The sequence below is a fragment of the Ranitomeya imitator genome, chromosome 1, assembly GCF_032444005.1.
Source record: "Ranitomeya imitator isolate aRanImi1 chromosome 1, aRanImi1.pri, whole genome shotgun sequence".
Taxonomy (NCBI): Eukaryota; Metazoa; Chordata; class Amphibia; order Anura; family Dendrobatidae; genus Ranitomeya; species Ranitomeya imitator.
Window position 1 is genome coordinate 1,145,981,740 of NC_091282.1, and position 24,621 is coordinate 1,146,006,360.

Here is a 24,621-nt window from a genome sequence, read left to right on the forward strand (position 1 = left end):
GACTGCTCCAGTCTGCTGTCCGGCACTAACTGTCTGACTTTCCCTCCAGACCAGAATTTATATATATATAGGGGAGCCACCCATAAGCAGGATCAGAGCTCCCCCTTCTGGCCTGGAGTGTGAACATTTTGTGTGCATTATGCTGACCTGATAGAAGAGATTTTTCATCGCTTCCAAACGTAGCATCACTCTCCCCATGAAGAAAGCAATGCCACTGTGACAACCAGGACCCTGGGGCGTCACATTAATATACTATTTCTGTTATCCAGCCCCGTGCTGCTCTTCTCAGCGACGTCACCGCTCTTCAGACTCTCTGGCTTCCGCTACACTATGTGTGAGCTGGAAGTCTCTTTATAATGTAAATCTATGGAGCTTCATTCTGAGGATCCACAGAGGAAGCCTCTTCCAGGTCACTCAGAGGGCAGTGTGATCCAGAGAGTGTCTGCAATGTGGTGACGTCACGGAAAAGTGGAGCAGAACATTGCTAGGCACCGGAGATAGCAGCGTTAGGTACATTACATGCACGTACAGTATATAATACACATTTTATAAAAAGGATATAGATGGGAGGATTCTTTAAGGCTTACTCATAACACAGTAGATAATACCTATTGGAACAATCAGACGGACAACCAGCGATCCCTTTTCTCGCTTTATCCAGCAGTCCCATAGATGGTCAATAGAGTGGAGGTTGAGCATTGGCACTTCTGCTCCTTTCGAGATGTGGCTCTGCAGGTCTCCAGGTTCCAGAACTCCATTTTCCAAATTGCTGGAATCTGACTTGTCAGTATTAAATTATCTTGGGAAGACTCTCCATGGGGTTGAACATTACTGAAAAATATTAAAAATGACCCATGGCATGCTAAAATAAAATAAAAATATTGTTACATATCGATCCCTTACGTGTGCTCCATAATGCTGCTGGGGTCCCCCACCAATACGTTCCTGCAGCCAATCAGCAGCCCCTGTCCCCCCCCCCCCAGTCATTACGAGTTTTTTCATTAACCAATATGTGCAGATCAAGGCTGTGTTCACACGTGGCGTTTTTGCTGCTTTTTTAATGCATATTTTAAGCTGCGTCTTACAGTACCAGACTATGAAATTTCAGAAATCTATTGCACACACATTGGTTTTATTTTCCTGCCTTGACTTGGAGAACTGCATTTTTGGAAACTGCATCATGTCACTTCTTTCAGCGTTTTTTTCAACCATAGGGGTAAGTGCAAAACAACAGCGAAAAATGCAGGTATCAAATTTTACTGTGTTTTTGGTGCAAGAACCTTAAAGAAGTTGCATCACGATTTTTTTTTTTTTTTTGGGGGGGGGGGGCACTAAACTTTTATCAGCATGCACAAGAGACAACAAATGGGTAGCAAAAACACCTCAAAATCTGCTTTTTTGTAGCAGGTTTTGCCTGCAGAAAAAAAAACCCGCAGTAAAAAACGCAACGTGTGAACATAGCCTAAGACTTTTGTTTGTCCTTATGCAGCAGTTGCATAAGTTTAATATGTGATCGAATTCTATCATTGAACATATTAGTTTCTTACAAATTCTAAAACTCTCCATGAATATGCAGCGAGCCAATGATCTCGCCTCGTACAGTGCTGTGTACACAAGAGCCTGTGCTTCCTGTTCTGCCAGAGCTGCGGTATCACAGATCACAACGCCACCGGTCAGCCGCGCTGTAATCATGGCAGTGTCAGACCTCGGTGAGTACACGGAGTATGGGCCATCAGTCACTGGCTCTTTTGCTTTGAATATCTTTCTTTGTGTCTTTTATTTGGTTATTAGATGGGATGTACTGTGAGCATAGAACTCGCTGGTGCCACATCTGATCTATAACATGGGGATGCCTTTCTAACCCATTTACTTTCAGTTTTACCCATGGGATCCAACTGCTCTTGTTTTTACAGCTCACTTTCAACATACACGATTATTCAGTAATGCTCTGTTCCACAGACAAGATTTGCACAAAGTGGATTTTGAAGACAAACAGCAGAAAGCTGCAGCTAGAAGCGAATCTGTCACCAGGTTTTTGCCTAATCTGAAGGCAGCATAATGTAGAGACAAAGACCCTGAATCCAGCGTTGTGCCATTTACTGGGCTGCTTGATGTCGTAATTGTTTTTATCAGCTGGAGATTATCACTAATAAACCTGCTGCCATACAGTCTCCTTATTCATGAGTTCTGTGTAACCTCGCCTTCACTAGTAATTGGCTGTTTTCTGCCTATGCACAGTGCACAAAAAAAGCTGCTAATAAGTGGTGTGGGCGGGGTTATATAGAGCTCAGCATTCAGAGAACTGATAGATCTGCAGCAGATAAAACTGTGATTCTATCAAAGGTGCAGCAAGCAGCTTAGTAGGTGACCCATCACTGGAAACAAAGTCTCTGCCCCTACATCACACTGATCTTAGATAGGGTAGCAACAACTCTGTGACAGATTCCCAATAAACTTGTATTCTATGTGATCAGTAGAGCTAATCTATGATTTTGCAGCATGTGGCGTTAGTAACAAGAACAATACAGATGGATTTCCACCAGGTTTACTCTGGAGTGTAAGACTATATCAGTCTAATCCGATTCTATCCTGTATGTTCTTTTCATGGTATTGGATGACTTTTAACAGCAGATGGCTCTTTGGAGACATTTTCGTTCATAAATGTTTTTGGTGGGGACAATATTGAGACATTTATAGTTTATGTGACACTAGCCAGATATAAAGCTCTGCCCTCTGATGCCATTGGTTCCTCTTTTTATTTTAATTAGGAACAAGATAAAGAGAAATGAATATAGGAAGTAAATACTGAAAATGAAAAGGCTTAGAATGGTGGATGCGGCCAAGTGTAAAAAAATGATCTAATATGTATTTTACGTAGCATATATTGGTTTTTGTATATATGATTTTGTGAAGTTTGCATTAGCTGGTGATCTATATTCTTAGGTTGAGGTATGCTACTCTAGTAGGCAGCATTTTTTGTATTTGTATTTCCATTTTTTATTTTATCTACTTATTTTTAATGAATTGATAATAAAGATTATCTAGTTTTACTTGTGGCATATGCTTCCAGTTTGGGTTCTTTGTTTGGGTTGATATATATTTACGAAGTGCCTCCAATCTAATCCTTATGTTTGTAGGTTTGTAGACACCTGTCTATATAAGACCTCACAGCTCACAGTGCATGTCAGAGCAAATGAGAATCATGAGGTCAAAGGAACTGGCCAAGGAGCTCAGAGACAGAATTGTGGCAAGGCACAGATCTGGAAAAAAAAGCTTACAGCCCTCCTTAAAGGCTCTAAACTTTGCATTGTCCCCAGCAAATGTATTTGGCAACTTAACTAGAGATTCAGGAGGAGGAATTAGAGTAACATCTCTAGTCCCTGCCCACTGAACCCCTGTCTATAGAGCTCCTTGCACCGCATCAGATACCTGCTGAGTCTGAGCAAGAGCTTGTTGCTCCATAGTCAATTTCTGCATTATCTGAGTCAGGTGCTTCACCTGCTCAGAAAGGGTTTGCATGGGGTCCATACTACCCCCAGCGCCAGGAGACTATGACGGTCTGTTCTAATGTAAGGAACACCGTGACTAATAAGGCTCACTCAGTACACCTGTTCCGGTATGTCCTGGGAATGAGGCAATGCAGCGCACGGAAAGCTTACCGGGACGGGGTGCAACCGCTGACGTGCAGGACCTGCGGCACGTGACTGCAGGGGGTGGAATCGGGGGCAGAGCAAGCCACAACTCTCCCAGAGAAGACAGCGGTGGACGGCGGGCACCAACAGAACAAGAGAAGGTCAGAAGAGCCAAGGTCAGAACTGAGAGGTTAGCAAGGTACAGAAGGAAGGTACAAAAGAGGAGTTAAATACAGGCCAAGTGTCAGAAACCAGAGAGGGCAGCAAAAGTACCAGGGGGACAGGCAGAATGAGTAGACAGAACAGAGCAGAAGTCAGAAACCAGGCAAAATGAATGAGCAGTTCCGAATCAATAGACTACAGCAAAAACGGGAGACAGAACCGGTCAGTAACAGGATAACACACAAGAGCAGGCACAAGGTACAAGCACACAAGGGTCAAACTACTCAGCCGACGGCAGAAGTAGAACAGTCAGAGAGAGGCTGAAAAGTCTTAAACCCTGGGGCCCCAACCAAAACTTCCAAACAAACCATGACACTTACATACATGCTGTTTAATAATTTGTTCAAATATTTTTCCTGGTATAGAAGTAAGGCTCACTGGCCTGTAATTTCCTGGCTCCGTCTTCTTTCCTTTTTTGAAGATAGGGACGACATTTGCCCTTCTTCAATCTTCTGGGTCTTTCCCTGTTTTCCAGGATTTTTCAAAGATTCTCGCTAGTGATTCTGCTATTTCCTCTGCTAACTCTTTCAGTACCTTAGAATGTAATTCATCTGGACCAGGAGATTTAAATTAATTTAAATTAGCTAAGTTTTCCCACACCATCTCTCTGTTCATGGATCACTGGCGCCATATGTGAGGGGAGATATGTGTCGCAAAGGTTGTTCTCCTGCATGATGTGAAACCCAAAAGTTTCCAAAAGCATAGTAAGTGTTGAGAGTAAACCAGTCGTTAACAGGGTCTGGGTTTTGTGAGTAGGTGTAAGAGATGGGTGGGATGCTTACTCACCATATCTCCTCCTCAAGTGTGTGGTTGAAGGGAGTTAAATGCCAGCTACTGTTTTTTTTTCCTGTCTGGTGTGTTGGAGGAAGGAAGCCTGCAGGCTGAAGCTCTGGTGAGAGCCGCCATGTGTTTTTGACCCAGAAGGCTGGGGCCATACTAGGGAGGACTTTTGTACGTTTTATTTTCATTTGTGCCAGAAAGGCTGTTGCTATTTTGGCTTTATGGTTTTTGAAGCAATAAACCACCCAGAGACTTGAATGTAAAGTGTTCCTGTGTTCACCTTGGGAAGCAGCTGAGTGATCTGACCTTCCACAATGTATAGTGTGGATTATTTTGTTCCTTCAATGGTACCATGAAGATTTGTTCATGTTACAATTGCTTTCTTAGAGAACACAGATGCAAACTACGAATTTAAAAGTTTGGCATTCTCAACATCATTTGTCACCATTTCACTCTTTTCATCCTGTAAAAATCCTATAGTATCTTTGACTTTTTGTTTGCTTTTGACATCCCCAAAAATCCTTATTTATTGCTTTTGGTCTGCATTTCAAGCTTCACTTCATTACTGACTTTAGCTTTTCTAGCATTTGCCCTGCATTCCATGCACCCAGCAGTATATTTTTCGTTAGATATGCGCCCCTCTTTCCAGTTGATATTCATTTATTTTTTTCCTTTTTAATAAGTAAATAAATTCTATGTTCATCCATTCTGGTCTCTTTAAATGCTTCCAATTCTTCCTTCTTTTCGGAATTGTTACCGATTGTGTGGTGAGAATTTCATTTAGCAAAATCTCCCACCCTTTGTGGACATTTCTGTCTTTTAGAACATCCAGCCATTTGGCCTTTCCTACCCTCTTTCTGAGTCCATTAAAATCGGCCTTTCTGAAGTCCATCTTTAAAGTCTGAGTCTTTGCTGGTCTTTCTCCTCTTGTAATACAAAATTTGAGGATAGCATGATCGCTGCCTCCTAAATTCCCAGCCACCTTTACTTCCTCAACCATTTCTTCCTCAAACATTGGTAAGAATTAGGTCAAAGTTTGCATATCCTCTTGTTCTCTCTTCTACCTTTTGAAAGATTAAGTTGCCAGCAAGAGTAGATGAGAGTTTACTGGAAACATTAGTTTTGCTTAAAGAGAGATTCCTAACAAATATCTGGGTAGTTAAAATCTCCCATGATCACTACAGGTCCTTCTCAAAAAATTAGCATATAGTGTTAAATTTCATTATTTACCATAATGTAATGATTACAATTAAACTTTCATATATTATAGATTCATTATCCACCAACTGAAATTTGTCAGGTCTTTTATTGTTTTAATACTGATGATTTTGGCATACAACTCCTGATAACCCAAAAAACCTGTCTCAATAAATTAGCATATTTCACCCATCCAATCAAATAAAAGTGTTTTTTAATAACAAACAAAAAAACCATCAAATAATAATGTTCAGTTATGCACTCAATACTTGGTCGGGAATCCTTTGGCAGAAATGACTGCTTCAATGCGGCGTGGCATGGAGGCAATCAGCCTGTGACACTGCTGAGATGTTATGGAGGCCCAGGATGCTTCAATAGCGGCCTTAAGCTCATCCAGAGTGTTGGGTTTTGCGTCTCTCAACTTTCTCTTCTCAATATCCCACAGATTCTCTATGGGGTTCAGGTCAGGAGAGTTGGCAGGCCAATTGAGCACAGTAATACCATGGTCAGTAAACCATTTACCAGTGGTTTTGGCACTGTGAGCAGGTGCCAGGTCGTGCTGAAAAATGAAATCTTCATCACCATAAAGCATTGACCCTGTCCTTGATGAAACACAGTGGACCAACACCAGCAGCTGACATGGCACCCCACACCATCACTGACTGTGGGTACTTGACACTGGACTTCAGGCATTTTGGCATTTCCTTCTCCCCAGTCTTCCTCCAGACTCTGGCACCTTGATTTCCGAATGACATGCAAAATTTGCTTTCATCAGAAAAACGTACTTGGGACCACTTAGCAACAGTCCAGTGCTGCTTCTCTGTAGCCCAGGTCAGGCGCCTCTGCCTCTGTTTATGGTTCAAAAGTGGCTTTACCTGGGGAATGCGGCACCTGTAGCCCATTTCCTGCACACGCCTGTGCACGGTGGCTCTGGATGTTTCCACACCAGACTCAGTCCACTGCTTCCTCAGGTACCCCAAGGTCTGGAATCGGTCCTTCTCCACAATCTTCCTCAGGGTCCGGTCTCCTCTTCTCGTTGTACAGCGTTTTCTGCCACATTGTTTCCTTCCAACAGACTTACCATTGAGGTGCCTTGATACAGCACTCTGGGAACAGCCTATTTGTTGAGAAATTTCTTTCTGGGTCTTACCCTCTTGCTTGAGGGTGTCAATGATGGCCTTCTTGACATCTGTCAGGTCGCTAGTCTTACCCATGATGGGGGTTTTGAGTAATGAACCAGGCAGGGAGTTTATAAAAGCCTCAGGTATCTTTTGCATGTGTTTAGAGTTAATTAGTTGATTCAGAAGATTAGGGTAATAGGTCGTTTAGAGAACCTTTTCTTGATATGCTAATTTATTGAGACAGGTTTTTTGGGTTATCAGGAGTTGTATGCCAAAATCATCAGTATTAAAACAATAAAAGACCTGACAAATTTCAGTTGGTGGATAATGAATCTATAATATATGAAAGTTTAATTGTAATCATTACATTATGGTAAATAATGAAATTTAACACTATATGCTAATTTTTTGAGAAGGACCTGTATATCATACTTTTTTGAGAACAGAGACATCTGATAGCATCACGAATATCAAAGGATTTTGGGTTGCATAGTAGTGCCCACTGTCAGAAAGCTTAAGGTACCTTCACACATAACGATATTGTTAACGATATCGTTGCTTTTTGTGACGTAGCAACGATATCGTTAATGAAATCGTTATGTGTGACAGCGACCAACGATCAGGCCCCTGCTGGGAGATCGTTGGTCGCTGAATAAAGTCCAGAACTTTATTTCGTCGCTGGACTCCCTGGAGACATCGCTGGATCGGCGTGTGTGACACCGATCCAGCGATGTCTTCACTGGTAACCAGGGTAAACATCGGGTAACTAAGCGCAGGGCCGCGCTTAGTAACCCGATGTTTACCCTGGTTACCATGCTAAAAGTAAAAAAAAACAAACACTAGATACTTACCTAACGCTGTCTGTCCTCTGCACTCCTCCTGTACTGGCTGTGAGCCGGAAAGCAGAGCGGTGACGTCACCGCTCTGCTTTCCGGCTCCCAGCCAGTACAGGAGGAGAGCAGAGAAGCAGAGCGCAGCGCTGGAGGACAGACAGCGGTAGGTAAGTATGTAGTGTTTGTTTTTTTTTTACTTTTAGGATGGTAACCAGGGTAAACATCGGGTTACTAAGCGCGGCCCTGCGCTTAGTTACCCGATGTTTACCGGCATCGTTGGTCGCTGGAGAGCGGTCTGTGTGACAGCTCTCCAGCGACCAAACAGCGACGCTGCAGCGATCCGGATCGTTGTCGGTATCGCTGCAGCGTCGCTTAATGTGAAGGGGCCTTTAGATTGCGTCCTAGTTCATGAGTCTTCCAGCAGGACAATGGCCCCAAACATACTACAAGAAGCAGCCAGAACTGGATGTAAACAAAGCACTGAAGATTCTGAAGTGGCCAGCACTGAGTCAAGATCTTAATCCCGTTGAACACCTGTGGAGAGATCTTAAAATTGCTATTGGGAGAAGATGCTGTTAGGTGTCGAATTCCCACCGCTGCACAGGGGGAATCTCGAACCATGTCTGCTGCGGTCTCCCATTCTACATCAGCCGCAGTGGAGCCTGCTCAGCGGAGACATTGGACCCAGCGTCTCGCTCAGCCTGATACTGTTCAAAGGGTTACTGCTGCCTTTCCAGGCTCTGCTTTTGTAGCCAGCAATGGTCAGCGGTGAGCAGGCTTTTCTGGGACTAAAGGTACCATCACACTAAGCGACGCTGCAGCGATACCGACAACGATCCGGATCGCTGCAGCGTCGCTGTTTGGTCGCTGGAGAGCTGTCACACAGACAGCTCTCCAGCGACCAACGATGCCGGTAACCAGGGTAAACATCGGGTTACTAAGCGCAGGGCCGCGCTTAGTAACCCGATGTTTACCCTGGTTACCATCGTTAAAGTAAAAAAAACAACCATTACATACTTACCTACCGCTGTCTGTCCCCGGCGCTCTGCTTCTCTGCTCTGGCTGTGAGCGCCGGGCAGCTGGAAAGCAGAGCGGTGACGTCACCGCTCTGCTTTCCGGCCGCTGTGCTCACAGCCAGTGCAGGAGGAGTGCAGAGAAGCAGAGCGCCGGGGACAGACAGCGGTAGGTAAGTATGTAGTGGTTGTTTTTTTTTACTTTAACGATGGTAACCAGGGTAAACATCGGGTTACTAAGCGCGGCCCTGCGCTTAGTAACCCGATGTTTACCCTGGTTACCAGCGAAGACATCGCTGAATCGGCGTCACACACGCCGATTCAGCGATGTCAGTGGGAGATCCAGCGACGAAACAAAGTTCTGGACTTTCTTCCCCGACCAGCGATATCACAGCAGGGGCCTGATCGCTGCTGCCTGTCACACTGGACGATATCGCCAGCCAGGACGCTGCAACGTCACGGATCGCTAGCGATATCGTCTAGTGTGACTGTAGCGCTGGGACTGTACACTCGGGCAGGCAGTTAGCATCAGTGGGGGCAATTAGCTGTTGGCTTGCTTGCAAGCACAACCCTAGTTAGGGCCATAGTTTTTGTGTACAGCGCGACTCTATGCGGCAACAGAGTTCGCATTCAGTTCACACGGGGTGAAGCTTAACCCATGTGTGAGCTCTGAGTTTATCTGCCATTACTTTGCAGCAGATATCTCTGCACGATGGACCCCGGGCTGCGAACGCACCTTGTTGCTTCCTACCTATACTCGGTGCGTTCCGCTAGCCCTAACAGACGCCTCCACATATGAGACACCTGAAGCAGTTTGCAAAAGAAGAGTGGTCCAAAATTACAGTGGAGAGGTGTAAACAGCTTGTTGATGGTTATAGGATTGATTGCAGTTATTTATTCCAAAGGGTGTGCAGCGAAATGTTAAGTTGAGGGTGCCAATGATTTTCATTTTTCAAATTTGTTTCCAACTCTGGCACGCTGTCCAACTACCAGGTTTCAATGCCCTTGCAGTGATGCCATGACTAGCTGCTGTGATGTGGTGTAACAGGTTGCCGAGGCGCACTCTACCTGAGGGAAGGTGAGCCAGTATATGTTTGTAGCATTGGTGGGTTGGATTATGGGAGACGTGATGTAACGCGGCAGATTGTCGGGCGCCTAGTACATCGGGATGCATCAATGAACCAAAGCCGTTTGGCTATACCACTGAGCAGGTCATTAAAGGAGACTAATCTCCGGAAACCCCACTGTACAAGACCACTGCAGCTGTCTGATCAAGCTGAAAGTTGTAGTTTCACAACAGCTGGAGGTTCACATACTTGGTGAGTAAGCAGAAGTGAGAAAAACCGAATGTCTGGCTTTACAATTACTATAATTTAATATACTGAGTGAATTATAGATTGCGTTTCTGCAGGATAACAATACACATGTCAAGATACCACTTTGAGTTTTACTGACATCCTAATGTTTGTATTTAGGCAAGCCTTTGTAATCTTATCTATTGATTAAATTCATGCAAACAAATCACTGTCAATTGAGAAAATGAATAAAAGGTTTAATATTATTTCATTCTCATATACACCCTCTGCTCGCTGACCTGCAGTATGTAGGAAAGGGGCAGGTAGAATGGTCAATACTGGTATAAAAGCTGCAAATACAAACCTAGTCCAGTTATTTATAGAGGACATGTCAAGTGCCATATACCGGTATATGTTTTTTTCCTTGTGTAAATATTGCTCGTCTTCTGAATGTTATAGTTTTTCAACCTCTCTAATATGAGAAATGTCCCTCTCGTCTTTATATATAAATCTATTATTTTTAGACAACTGGGTATGTTCCTCAAGATGTCTTTCATAGAAAGGAGCTGAGAACTGCGTCCACTTGGCTAATAAGACTAGATTTTCATACAGGCAAGAGGGGCCCATATCTCAGGAACAGAGAAGTGTAATAAAAATAATGCCAGATTCCAGAGTGCCAAGACATTTACAAACTTAAATTTTTTAAAATATTTTTGTCCCCCGTGAAAACTTATAAAACCTTTGCAAATCACTTTTAATTGTCTTTATTCTTGTGAAAAAAAATGCAAGTAAATGTCTTTCAAACAGCTGCTTTTCCCCAGTCTATTTGCCTGCCTAAGGCCGGGGTCACACTCGGCGTAAGACATTACGGAACGTATTATACGTCCGTAATACGCGCGTAATACGCCAAAATGTCTCCGTAATCTCTTTCCGTAGTTCTTGCGTAGCCTAGGTGTGGTCGCGTATTTTGCGCATGTACTAGTCCGTGTGTAATCCGTATGTGATCCGTATTGCGTTTTTGACACGCACCATCACAAAATGGATATTTAACGGTTTTCAGGCCTGCAAATCATTTAAACCATCATTAACAACCCTATTTAAGCCCTCGACAACAGGTGTACCCCTTCCATCTGCCCTATATGTTCTCTAGCATATTTTGGCTGTGTTACTTTGACCTTACAAACATGTCTGACCATGTGTATTTAAGCACAACTCAGCGGGTGTTGCTTCACTGGGTGTTGTCTCGTCGCTTTGGCCAGCCATATCCGGTCAATGTAGATCCGCGAAGGAGGAGCCGAAGATTGTGGGTGCATCCTCTATTGACCCAACGCCAGAGTAAAGGACATTTCCAGAGACTATATTCAGCTTTGAGGGCCCATCCAGACAAATTTTACCTATATACTCGCATGTCCATCAGGACTTTTACATGTTGATGGAGATGTTACGTCCTGGGCTCACCTATCAGGACACCTGGATGAGAAAATCCATCTCTGCTGAGGAGCGTCTGCTCCTAACCTTACGGTATGTCTTTTGACCTTTTATATTTTTTGTTGTTTGCAAATGTGTTTTGTCCTAATATGTTTCAGGTACTTTACTTAGGCATGAAGCCACAAGCACCGTTCTAAAAATGTGGGTCATATTAGAGTATCGTAATAATGTGAAATGACCCTTTTTGCTTAGTCAATAATGACTGAGAAAATTAAATACATGTAAAGAAGCTGCGGAGACACCATCACGTGTTTCTCGACGCAAGCAGTGAATAGCCAGGCCTTTCCCCGGGAAGGAACAACCACGGGAAGGGCAGCATCCTATGAAGGAAAGTCACCTATGCCAAGCATGGTATCCATCCACAGACAGCTGTTTTGGGGTTTTCCCCGAGGCCAATCATCTGTGCCTTGAGAAAATTAAATAGACACTTGTGCTTATTCCTGTTTTCATATTCCTCATGTTTTGTTTGTGCTTTTTGTTCTTGTTTTGCAGCTTCCTGTCCACAGGCTTGTCCTATGCGGGTCTACACCTGGAGTTTCTCATTGGGCGTTCGACAATTTCATGCATTGTTAGGACAACCTGTTCCCAAATATGGCTGCAACTTAATGAAGTTGTGATGCCTGAGCCAAAAATGGAGGATTGGCTCAAAATCGCCACTGGTTTCAAAAATAATTGTGACTTCCCTAACTGCATTGGAGCTGTGGATGGGAAACATATCAGGGTGCGTAAGCCGCCGAACTCTGGTTCCCAATTCTACAATTATAAGCAGTTTTTCTCTGTAGTTCTGTTAGCAGTTGCTGACAGCAACTACAGGTTTATAATTGTAGACATTGGGGCCTATGGGCGAACTGGAGACTCTAGGGTCTTCAATTCGTCCATAATGGGTCGGCGACTACGTGAAAACCAGTTGAACCTCCCACCACCACAACAACTCCCAGGCTCCAATGCGGAAGCAGTGCCTTTTGTTTTGGTTGGAGATGAGGCCTTCCAACTGACGAGGCACGTCATGAGGCCTTACCCCAGGCGCAACCTTGACCACCGGCGGAGGGTCTTTAATTTGAGACTTTCCAGGGCACGGAGACTGGTTGAGTGCGCCTTTGGTATTCTTGTAGCCAAATGGCGGGTTCTTCAGTCTGCCATTCAGCTGAGTGAGGCTTCAATCAATGAAGTGATCAAAGCCTGTGTAATTCTACATAATTTTACCAGAATACATGATTGTTCGTCTACAAATTTGGAAGATCACGTCATGACCAATCATAGTAGGCCTACCCCATATGTCCCTCCTCCGCGACGTCCCCTTTCTGGCCTAAAAGTTCGTGATGTGTTCACCAATTATTTTTTGAGTCCTCAGGGTGCCACTCCCTGGCAAGACTATGCAATTTTGCATGTGTAATGTTTTTTTTTTTTTTTACTAAATTTTTGCATTACCAAATTTGACAATATGTCTGCTGATTTTAATTTGTTCACATATGTTTATGATCATATCATGTGTGTGTGAGTTAATAAGAATGAACAGAGTGCATCCATAGTTTGTTTCTTACTAACGGCAAATTTACTTTTGAAACTTGTTTGTAGATTTAGTTATTTTTTAGCATAACAAATCTGGACAAATTAAGTGCCCCTTTTTTTTTTGGAAATCAAACAAACACAAAAATAAACATTACAGCTTGCTTTTTCAGCACAATCAAAACCTAATTTTGGGAAACCAAAATAAAACCAAATGTAGCCAAACAAATTACAAGTCCTGGTAGGTAGGAAGTGGAGAAGTGGATTGGTCTGGGTCTGCATCAGGTGGCCTTTGTAGGCCCAATTGTCCAGCAGCCTGTGTGGATGTTATAGTGGCCTGAGGGAAATTCTGCCTGCTCTGATGCTGGCCACTTTGATGAGTGGGGCCAGGATTTGGGAGAGAACCCAGATGTTGCTGCCCATATGTGCGGGAATCATACCCCAAACCAAAATGACCATATTGTCCAAACCCAGGTTGGGTCCAGCCTCCAGCACTGGGTGTGGACAAGTGGCCATATTGGGATGGGTGCTGATATCCTGCAATAGGGTGCTGAGGTTGCCATTGTTGGTTATTTGTGGGTTGGGGTGGAGGTGTTGGCTGACGTGGAGGGGGTGCTTCAGATCCTTGTTGCGCATGCAGGCCTTGTAATCTCTGAGGCCGCAGAATATTTTCAGGTGACATCTGCCACTGCTCAATCATCTGCAACAGATTGTATGGGTTATTTGGGGGGGTGCATGCGTCAATAAGGATCTGAAAACACCCTCTCAAACGCAGCCTCAACTCCCGCTCTATGGAGCGTAAATACTGTGCAAGGCTACGTGTAAATCCCTCCTCCCCATCATCCTCTCGAACCCGGGCCAAATAGTTCATGACCCCAGCATCCACGTTTCTCCTGCTTTGGAGAAGCTCTCTCCTGCGTCGTGCACGCTGTGGTCTGACTGCAGCCTGTGGGGATCGGTCAAGGGCAACAGTTGGGCTGCTGCTATTTCCAGGGTCATCCTGGCTAGGTGCTGGTGCTGCTGCTGAAGATGAGAACTGTGGGGCCTCTGTGTTTTCTTCTGCTGCAGCTGGAGCTGGGTGGCCCGATGAGGAACATCCTGGAGGTATTGAGGGAGCAGCAGATGGACCAGCCACCTCTTCACCGTCTCCAACTGGGTCAATGACCTGTTCTGAGTCAGACCCTGTCTCCCTGTCAGTGAGGTTAGACTGAGTTCTGCAAAAGATAAATTTTGACATTTAATATGTTTTTTGGAATCATCTCTCCCCATTAAAAAATTAACCCAGTTTGAGATTTTTTAACTTACGGCCTGAGGTCCATGCTGGGGTTGAGAAACGTTAGGCGGTCAAAATAAATATATTTCTTCTTTTTTGGAGGTGCCCCTGCTCCACTTTTCTCCCGCTGCTGCCTCTCCCTCCTGTATTGGTCACGTATACTCCGCCACCTTGTTGTAACATCATCCACTGAAACAACAAAAATACACACATTGCTTAGACCATTATATGCAGAGTGCTCACACAAGGTGTAATGGAGGACACAGATTTACGGGTAGCATAGAAAGAGGCATTTGTGGCTCACATTAAGCAAGAAATTTAAAAAACAAAAATTAGGAAGCAAGGCCACAATGACAGCTACCCTCTATCCCAGAAAACACAATTACTGGAAAACAATGTTAGTAAGGGCACACCTGGTCAAGAACTTCATGAAATACATTTATCATGTCCAGCACCATGTATATACTGCTGGGATTTCTAATACTTTCAGGATGAATTAATAAATTAAGGTTTAGCAATTCAAAGTAGGAAGGGCCTGCTGTTTACCAAGAAAATTACATTGCAAACATGGGTGTACTTACTTATTTGTCGCTGGGCCGCACGTGGCTGCTGGTCATACTGTGGGAAGAGGGACCCACACACGCTCCTCCATGCTGCTTGTTTGACTGCCCTGTTGGCGTAGTTGGGGTCTCTTTGGTCCCATATTTCTGGCCTCTCCTGTATCAAAATGATCAGCATGTCTACATTAATTATGCGGGCCATGCTGAATCTCTCACTCCGTGGAGGCGTGCAGCAGACTTCCGGGTTCACTGTCTGGCTTTTTCAGCTAATTTGCATGTCTCACCGGCCTGATTGAGGGCTTTGGACAGTTCAGGACATCTGCCAGTGAGTAGCGTATTTCTCGCAAGACACACGCATGGTCCGTATGCATTCCGTATTATACGCTCTCCCATAGACTTGCATTGGCGCATTTTTTGCGCAATACGCTGACAAACGCTGCATGCTGCGATTTTGTACGGCCGTAGAACGACGTATATTACAGATCCGTAATATACGGCTGATAGGACGAGACCCATTGAGAATCATTGTGCCGTATGTTTGGCGAGTTTTACGGATGTAGTTTCTGCGCTCTTACGTCCGTAAATCTCGCAAGTGTGACGCCGGCCTAAGGCTGCATTGATCAAAGAACATACTCAATTGGAGTACAGATGATGGCAGTGAAATGCTCAACACCTGTGTCTCACTAACTCTGGGGATACCTAACTCTGCAGGGGATAGTTCTGATATGCACAACACTCAGAGAAGGACACAGGTACTGACCCTTTCACTGCCATCATCTATACTCCAAATTAGTACATTCTGATATCCGTGAAGTTGTAGGCGGCCAAATAGAGGTTTGGAAACCACTCGCATGCAGTCGCAAGCACCACTCCAGCTTTTCTTTTTTATTGCAGCGCTGCTGTGGTGCTTCTAATCTAATGTCCCTTACCCTAGTCTTATACCGCTGTCTTCACCTTCTATCAGCGCCCTTCAGCAGGATAGACCTGCTGGATCTCTCCAGTGTTTGCTGGGTGAGCCAGAGGTCTCTTTTCAATGCAAGTCTATGCTTTGGCTTTCGTATACTTACACTGAGAGCTTGTGACCATTACATCTGACTTCCGATCAGTGAGAAATTGCAGTCACAAGATGGTGGATCGGGGCTCGGAGATACAAGGTGAAGACGGCTGCGGTTAAGTAGAAGACGACTGTCAGGGACCTTAGATTTGTAGCACCACTTCAGCACTGAAAAAAACAAACACTGGAGTGATGCTTTAACCCCTTAACATCCAATGACGGACATAGTCTGTCATTGGATGCCTCCCCCCATTTGGTGCGGGCTCTGGCGCTGAGCCCGCACCTTTTTCGGCACATGACAGCTAATCTGTCTATTAAATTAGCTCCTCTCACCAGCACCCGTGTCACATGACCGAGGGTCGCTGACGGGTAGGCATCACAACCCGGGGTCAGCAGGAAACCCCTGTGGTTGTCATTGCTGGATCGCTATGAGAGCCACCTGGTGGTTGGCGCTCATAGCAAGTGAGCATTTCTGCTACATAGAGCAGGGCAACAGCAGCTTCTAGTCTCCCATGGAGACTACTGAAGCAAGTAAAAAGTAAAAAAGTTTTTACAAATGTAAAAAATAAAAAAAAATTAAAAGTTCAAATCATCCCCCCTTTCGCCCCATTCAATATAAAACAATAAAAAAATCAAATATACACATATTTGGTATCGCTATGTTCAAAATCGCCTGATCTATCAATATATAAAAAGAATTAATCCAATTGGTGATGAGCGTAGCGAGAAAAAAATTGAAATGCCAGAATTACGTTTTTTTGGTCGCTACAACATTGCAACAAAATGCAATAATGGGCAATCAAAAGATTGTGTCTGCACCAAAATTGTATCAATCAAAAACACCAGATTGGCGTGCAAAAAATTACCCCTAACCCAGCATGAGATCCTGAAACATGGAGACGCTACAGGTCTCAGAAAATGGCAATTTTTTTTTTACAAACTTTCGAATTTTTTTTACCACTTAGATAAAAAAAGATGTCTATGAACTCGTAATAGCCTGGAAAATCATAATGGCGGTCAGTTTTAGCATTTAGTGAACCTTTTATAAAAGGCAAACAAAAAACAAGTGTGGGTGGGATTGCACTTTTTTTTTGCAATTTCACAGCACTTGGAATTTTTTTACCGTTTTCTGTTATATGACTTGGTAAAACCAATGGTGTCGCTCAAAAGTACAACTCGTCCTGCAAAGAACAAGCACTCACATGGCCATTTTGACCAAAAAATAAAAAAGTTATGGCTCTTGGAAGAAGCGGAGCAAAAAATGAAAATGCAAAACCAAAAATACCCCTGGTCATTAATGGGTTAAAGGTTTTTAGTGATGAGCGAATATACTATTTACTCGAGATTTCTCGAGCACGCTCGGGGGTCCTCCGAGTATTTTTTAGTGCTTGGAGATTTGGTTTTTCTTGCCGCAGCTGGATTATTTACACCTGTTAGCCAGCATAAGTACATGTGGGGGTTGCCTGGTTGCTAGGGAATCCCCACATGTACTTATGCTGGCTATCAGATGTAAATCATTCAGCTGCGGCAAGAAAAACCAAATCTCCGAGTACTAAAAAATACTCGGAGGACCCCCGAGCGTGCTCGGGAAATCTCATGTAACGAGTATATTCGCTCATCACTATTAAAGATAAATCCCTAATAAAGTGATTTGCAAAGTTTCCTAAAGTAAATACTGGACAAAATTGTTAAGAAAGCAAAGGAAAATGTTGTTACACTTTAAAGCACAATCAAAGCTTTTTAGCTTCCTGAGAAAAATTAAAAGATGGATTGTTGTACTTCTTTGTTCTTTCTCCCTTCTAACTAGTTATATTTATATAATTTACAGTGTAAAAACAGACTCAAGGCAGAAAAGAAACCCTGCAGCACTATGGCTATGACCTCCTTTCTCACCCTGGCTGCTGTCTTCATGCCCGCCTTATGTGATAATTACCCAGTGATTCCAAGTAATGACGTTGTTTCTAACTACTCCTACAAGTCACTGACCAGTGCGCCAACAAACGTGCCCGCAAATACTACTGTACTGGATCTATCGCACAATTACATCCGAAAACTGGAAACAAGAGACTTCAACTACTTGTCGGATCTCAGAGTCCTCATCGTATCTTACAACCAAATCACTGAGTTGGACTCCAATGTTTTTGACGCAAACCTTTGTCTGGAATACTTGGATTTATCCAACAACCAGCTTGAAAACATATCCAACACCTTTCCAGTTCTTCTTCATCATCTGGACATTTCATCCAATAATTTTTCCACGTTGTCTGTTTGTAGAGGCCTCACAAATCTCCTGCAACTGGAATATTTAGGTCTTGGAGCAGCTAATATTCTTAAATCTGATTTAGAAGCAGTTTCTCACTTACGTTTGCGGCAGGTATTCATTGACTTGAATGGCTTAAATAAATATGAAAATTCTAGCCTCCTGGTTTTGAATACAAACCTCTTACATCTCGCTTCACTTTTTGATCAAAAAGACCTTTTCAACGTACTTTTTGATGCAGTCAAAACATCAAAGTTTTTGGAACTAGACAATTTTGGTAAATGGGAAGGAAAATTTCCAGATGAACATATTTCAGCAATAATCAATAACTCACGGGTTTCACATTTAACCATGAGGAACTTTGGCATACCATGGAATAAGGTAGTCCTAATTCTTCAGAAAATCTGGCACTCCTCTCTGGAGAGCTTACACTTACATAATCTCACAATTCAGGGTTTTATTTATTACATTGAGTTTGACTATTTTAACACTTCTATGAAAGAACTTTTAGTTGAACATGTTGCAATTCAATTTTTTCTCTTCAATCAGAGCCATTTATACGGTCTTTTTTCTGAAATGAACATAAAGAATCTTACAATGAAACATTCGAATTTACTTTTCATGACATGTCCGAGGAAGCCTAGCACCTTTGAATACATTGACTTTTCCAATAACGCAGTCACAGATGATATATTTCAGAACTGCCTGACATTGACAAAGTTAAAAACATTAAAACTGGCAGGAAATAAGTTACAAAAGTTGTCTAAAGTAAGCCTCATGACGGAGAAGATGTCATCCTTACAATATCTAGACGTTCGGAACAATCCTCTGGATTACAGTGGAGAAGACTGTTACTGGTCACCAAGCATAAGAAAGTTAAATATGGCGTCTTGTTCATTGCCCAACTCTGTATTTCGGTGCTTACCAAAAAATGTCACAATGGTTAATTTGTACAAGAATGATATATCAAATGTCCTATTGAAAAATACTGATTTGATAAACTTAGAACACCTTGATCTTGGATATAATAGACTCTCTGACCTGCCAGATTGCACGTTATTCCCCCGTCTTATGACAATAAATGTTGAGTACAACCAGTTCCCATATCCTTCTCCTGAGTCTCTCCAAAACTGCACAGGACTGATACAAATTAACATCGGTAACAACCCGTTCCATTGTTTCTGTGAGATAAAAAAATTCATAAATGAGAGAAGAAAGTCCCCGGGGAAGTTTATTGGTTGGCCGGATGCCTATGTGTGTGAAAGACCTGATGATGTAAGAGGCATGAGGTTGAGTGATTTCTACCTGCCTGACATGTACTGTAATGTCTTCATAATGGTTCCAGTCATTGTTGTTCCAATAATCATTGGCCTTTTTCTCATTTTTGGCCTGTGTAAGTATTTTGATGTACCTTGGTTTTTCAAAATGATCTGGCAATTATTAAGAACAAAGCAGAGGACTAGGAAATCCAAGAAAGGCTACCAGGAGCTCAAGAAAGATTTTTCATTCCATGCTTTCATCTCCTATAGTGAAAATGATGCATCTTGGGTGAAGAACGTTTTGTTGCCCGGCGTTCAGAGCATGAATGATATACGTATCTGTCAGCACGAGAGAAATTTTACTCCAGGAAAAAGCATAGTGGAAAACATCATAACATGCATTGATAATAGCTATAAGTCGGTCTTTGTGTTGTCCCCACATTTTGTTCAGAGTGAATGGTGTCATTACGAACTTTATTTTGCTCAACACAAGCTTTATTCTGAAAACACAGATAACCTAATCCTTATTCTACTGGAACCGATCCCGCAATACCTTATTCCTTCACGATATTTCAAATTAAAGGCTCTCATGAAACAAAGAACCTATCTGGAATGGCCACGCGAGAAAAGTAAGCATGCCCTATTCTGGGCCAACTTAAGGGCAGCTATCAGCATCAATTTGTCTGATTTTGAACATGAAAGCTCTGTTTCTGTCCCAAGTGTAAGTGCGTAAGTGGCTGAATAGATTTAAATGGACTTGAACTGCAATACCAGACTAAGCCCATGGAGAAAGGTGGCGCTATTTCTATGCAGAAAGTGTTTGGCATCTTGATTTGTGCACTCTGGACTTGGAACACAAAATTCACTATTATTCTAGTTGCTGTTAAACAGTTTTTGCCATTCAGCCATAATTAGTACAAGGCACTTTGCTTGCTGTTATCATGTAGTGTGAATAAGTAGTGAGGTGAATGGTGAATCTGCTATGGTACATTCATACTAGAGACTAGACTATAATAAAAGTGTCTGAATAATGCCATATGAAGATCCAAGGAATTTATTTCATAATAATGGCTTTTATTTGACCCCATAACTGAATATGAGGCCTCTGACTAGTTGAGGGAGCGGTAGTGTCCCCAGACTAGTCGGTCCACTTAATAATAGCAAAATTCCCAAAATCATGATGACAGTCTGGACCAGAGCACATATGAATAAAGTGCCCCCAGACAAATTATATCCGCTCCATGGAATACATATGTAAACAGGAGAAAAAGGAGCATATAGTACAATCATGTATAAATGATGTCTTTATTAGTACAAATATTAAAACCACGAACAGTAATACATTCCAATAATAGGCATTCCTAATCAAACAAAGAAGGGGATCTAACGCCCCATTGCCCCCCTATATAAATAAATAGATAAAGGGGAAAAAGAGCCCCATGTGGGAAATAGAATTGGCAAGCCTGAATATGTTTAAAGTAGTGCGGTAGCCAAAATCAGACTAAAGTGACAGTATTAGATAATCCACAGCAATGCGATGGATATCGCAGGTAAGCTTACCAATAGGGAGGGCAGAGGAGGGAAGTCCCGCCGGAAAAAAGCGCCCCGACGCGCGTTTCGCGGCACTGCCACGCCGCTTTCTCAAGGGGATGAGTCCACTTAGCATGTTAGTGCAGAAGACTTCCGGTCATGCTCAGTGCGCCTCTCTGAGGCCGAGGCACGTACACCCGGCTACAGAGGATCAATGTAGGAAGGGAAAGAAGCTGCACGGATCCGCAAGGTATGTATGGTGCTGGCGATGACGCCGAAGCTTGTAAGTCATGTCATCACTCCCACAGGGGCACGTTCACATGCTAAATGGGCTGACTAGTATGGGGACACTAATGCCCCATCAACTAATCAAAGGCCTCATTTACATATCATAAATGGACTTTAGAAATAGTTTTCTAAAGATCCGTCTATGTGTGTAATGTAATACAGTGACTGTTAGGCAGGAATTTATATATACAGACACAACTGCTGGTGGTTTTGGGGCACGGGGGACCTGACAGGTCTTTTATTTTCACTATATTCTACTCTAAAGGTACTGTCACACTAGACGATATCGCTAGCGATCCGTGACGTTGCAGCGTCCTCGCTAGCGATATCGTCCAGTGTGACAGGCAGCAGCGATCAGGCCCCTGCTGTGATGTCGCTGGTCGGGGAAGAAAGTCCAGAACTTTATTTCGTCGCTGGACTCCCCGTAGACATCGCTGAATCGGCGTGTGTGACACCGATTCAGAGATGTCTTCGCTGGTAACCAGGGTAAACATCGGGTAACTAAGCGCAGGGCCGCGCTTAGTAACCCGATGTTTACCCTGGTTACCATCCTAAAAGTAAAAAAACAAACACTACATACTTACCTACCGCTGTCTGTCCTCCAGCGCTGTGCTCTGCTCTCCTCCTGCTCTGGCTGTGAGCGTCGGTCAGCCGGAAAGCAGAGCGGTGACGTCACCGCTCTGCTTTCTGGCTGCCCGGCGCTCACAGCCAGACCAGAGAAGCAGAGCGCCGAGGACAGACAGCGGAAGGTAAGTATGTAGCGTTTGTTTTTTTACTTTTTAGGATGGTAACCAGGGTAAACATCGGGTTACTAAGCGCGGCCCTGCGCTTAGTTACCCGATGTTTACCCTGGTTACCGGGGACCTCGGGATCGTTGGTCGCTGGAGAGCTGTCTGTGTGACAGCTCTCCAGCGACCAAACAGCGACGCTGCAGCGATCCGGATCGTTGTCGGTATCGCTGCAGCGTCGCTATGTGTGACGGTACCTTAAGGCATTACCTAGTGTTTGACCCAGTTTTTACAAAAACTCTGAACTTTTTTGAAGAGATATGTATATTTTTATTATTGACATTTTCTGAGACCCATAAATAATTTATACTTCCACGGATGGCGCATTATAAGAGCTTTTTTTTTGCATGGCAAAATATATAGTTTTCAGTGGTATCATTTTTAGGGACATACTAGAGATGAGCAGATCGATCCATGGAAGATCATGTTCAAGTTGATTTTCACGCAAATTTGAACATTTAGAGATTTGATTTGCGATTCGAACAAAAAAAAAATTGCCTGGCACCACTTCCAACAATGCAGAACCATCAGAGAGCAGGCAAAGCGTAATGTTTCATTGCCACACGGGCCTCCCCGTAATGTCCTGCAGCTATAACATCTTAGAGATCATCATAGATTCTGCAGTGGTGGACAGCACCTGGGCCATCAGAAATCAGTGGCTCCCAAGGAGCACAGTTTGTATGGCAGAGTTATTTTTCATCTCCAGTGTCACTTGGTAAGTCTCTCCTATACAGCGTAAGCTCTTATGGTCAGCAGGTTCTTATCTCTATGTCCTATAGAGTGTAAGCTCTTATGGTCAACAGGGTATTTTCTTTCTCCTGTAAAGTGTAAGCTCTTATGGTCAGCACAGGTCTTGCTCTCTCTAATCTCCCTCACCTGTATTTTCCAATCAGTTACAAGCTTTCCAGTGTTGTGATTTGCCACAAATGACATTATTTGGCAAAATTTGGTCAAGTCGTCAAATTTGAATTTCAAATGATGTGCTCATCTTTGGTACATATGATTTTTATTGCATCTTTTTGGCACAAAAATTATTTAAAAATAATTGTAATTCTAGCATCTTGCATCTTTGTGCTTTACAGCATATGCTATTCGAGTTTCTTTTAAATAATTTTACGTTTTGATAGACAGAACTTGTACAGATGTGGTAATACCAAACATGTTTTCTTTTTTTGCGTTGTGGTAAGGGGTGGTTTAAATTTTAATATTTTAATATTTGTTTTCATCTTTTATTTATTTATTTATTTATTTATTTTTGTTTCCTAAGACTAGAGATGGATGAACCTGAACAGTAAAGTTTGGGGTCCGTACCGAACACCTACTGTTCGAGCACAGACCCTGAACACGGACTTCACCAGGAAGTTCGTGTTATTGTTCGGGTTCAGCATCCTCAACTCTGGGTGCTTCTCACCCTGTCATCTGCATGACAGTGTGAGAAAAATCGGCGGCTCTGATCGGCAGTAAGATTAATGACAGATGACAGCGTGAGCCCACAGCTGTGACTGAAGGTAAAAGATTGCCACTGGTCACAGGCATCGGCTGATAGGACAAATACTATCATCAGCCTATGCCTGCTGCCGCTAGTAACAACGAGAGCAGGCGGTAGCTGATAGGAGTATTTATCAGCCGACACCTGCACTATAAATAAATAAATAATAAAAAATGGCATGGGTTCCCCTGTATTTTTGATAACCAGCCAGGCAAAAATTACAGCTGCAGGCTGCAACCCTCAACTGTGAGCTTTAGCAAAGCTGGCTATCAAGAATGGAGGGGGTCTCAAGCCATTTTTTAAAATTATTTAAATAAATAATTAAAAAAACAGCATGGGGTCCCCTCCATTTTTGACAACCAGCCAAGCTGAAGCAGACAGGCTGGTAAGGGTACCAAGGATATTGCCCCCCAGCCTAAAAATAGCAGTCTACAGCTGCCCAAGAAAAGGCACATCAAGGATCAATTCTTTTTGAAAATATGGGGCATAGCGATGGGGACTAGGTTTGCCCCTAGCTATGCCAACCTATATGTAGCCAAGTGGGAGGAGTCACGAATATACTCAGTCGGAAAACTCCACAAAGGTTTGGTTCTTTGGCGTCGGTTCATTGACGATGTCTTATTCATTTGGGAAGACACACAAAATGACCTGGAATCGTTTTTATCCAGCCTGAATACCAATGAATATGGTCTTGAATTTACCCCGACAACGAGTAATATAAGTGTCAATTTTTTGGATCTTTATATCTATGTGGAAGACAATCAGCTACACACTAGATGTTATCATAAAGAAGCGGATGCAAAAAGCTTCATCCACATAACCAGCTGTTCCCTTCCCATATGGCTCACAAATATACCCAAAAGCCAGTTTAACCCCTTAGCGACCGCCGATACGCCTTTTAACGGCGGCCGCTAAGGGTACTTAAACCACAGCGCCGTTAATTAACGGCGCTGTGGAAAAAGTCAATAGCGCCCCCCAGAGGCCGATTTTCTCCGGGGTCTCGGCTGCCGGGGGTAGCCGAGACCCCAGAGAA

At 43.3% G+C, this 24,621-nt stretch overlaps 1 protein-coding gene and 1 long non-coding RNA gene across 2 annotated transcripts; one reads left to right on the plus strand and one right to left on the minus strand.

Moving 5' to 3' along the window:
- The first annotated feature begins 1,631 nt into the window (after positions 1 to 1,631).
- Positions 1,632 to 20,588, plus strand: LOC138657083 (toll-like receptor 1). The gene is made up of 2 exons (XM_069744608.1): positions 1,632 to 1,709; positions 17,803 to 20,588. Exon 2 carries the CDS (start codon positions 17,845 to 17,847, stop codon positions 20,224 to 20,226), a length of 2,382 nt encoding a protein of 793 aa, XP_069600709.1. The 5' UTR covers positions 1,632 to 1,709; positions 17,803 to 17,844; the 3' UTR covers positions 20,227 to 20,588.
- LOC138658323 (uncharacterized) lies at positions 13,932 to 15,075 on the minus strand. Its single transcript, XR_011317448.1, has 3 exons — positions 14,942 to 15,075; positions 14,393 to 14,549; positions 13,932 to 14,301 (listed from the first exon to the last, which is right to left on the minus strand). It is a non-coding gene; the product is annotated as an uncharacterized lncRNA (long non-coding RNA).
- Positions 20,589 to 24,621: the final 4,033 nt, after the last annotated feature.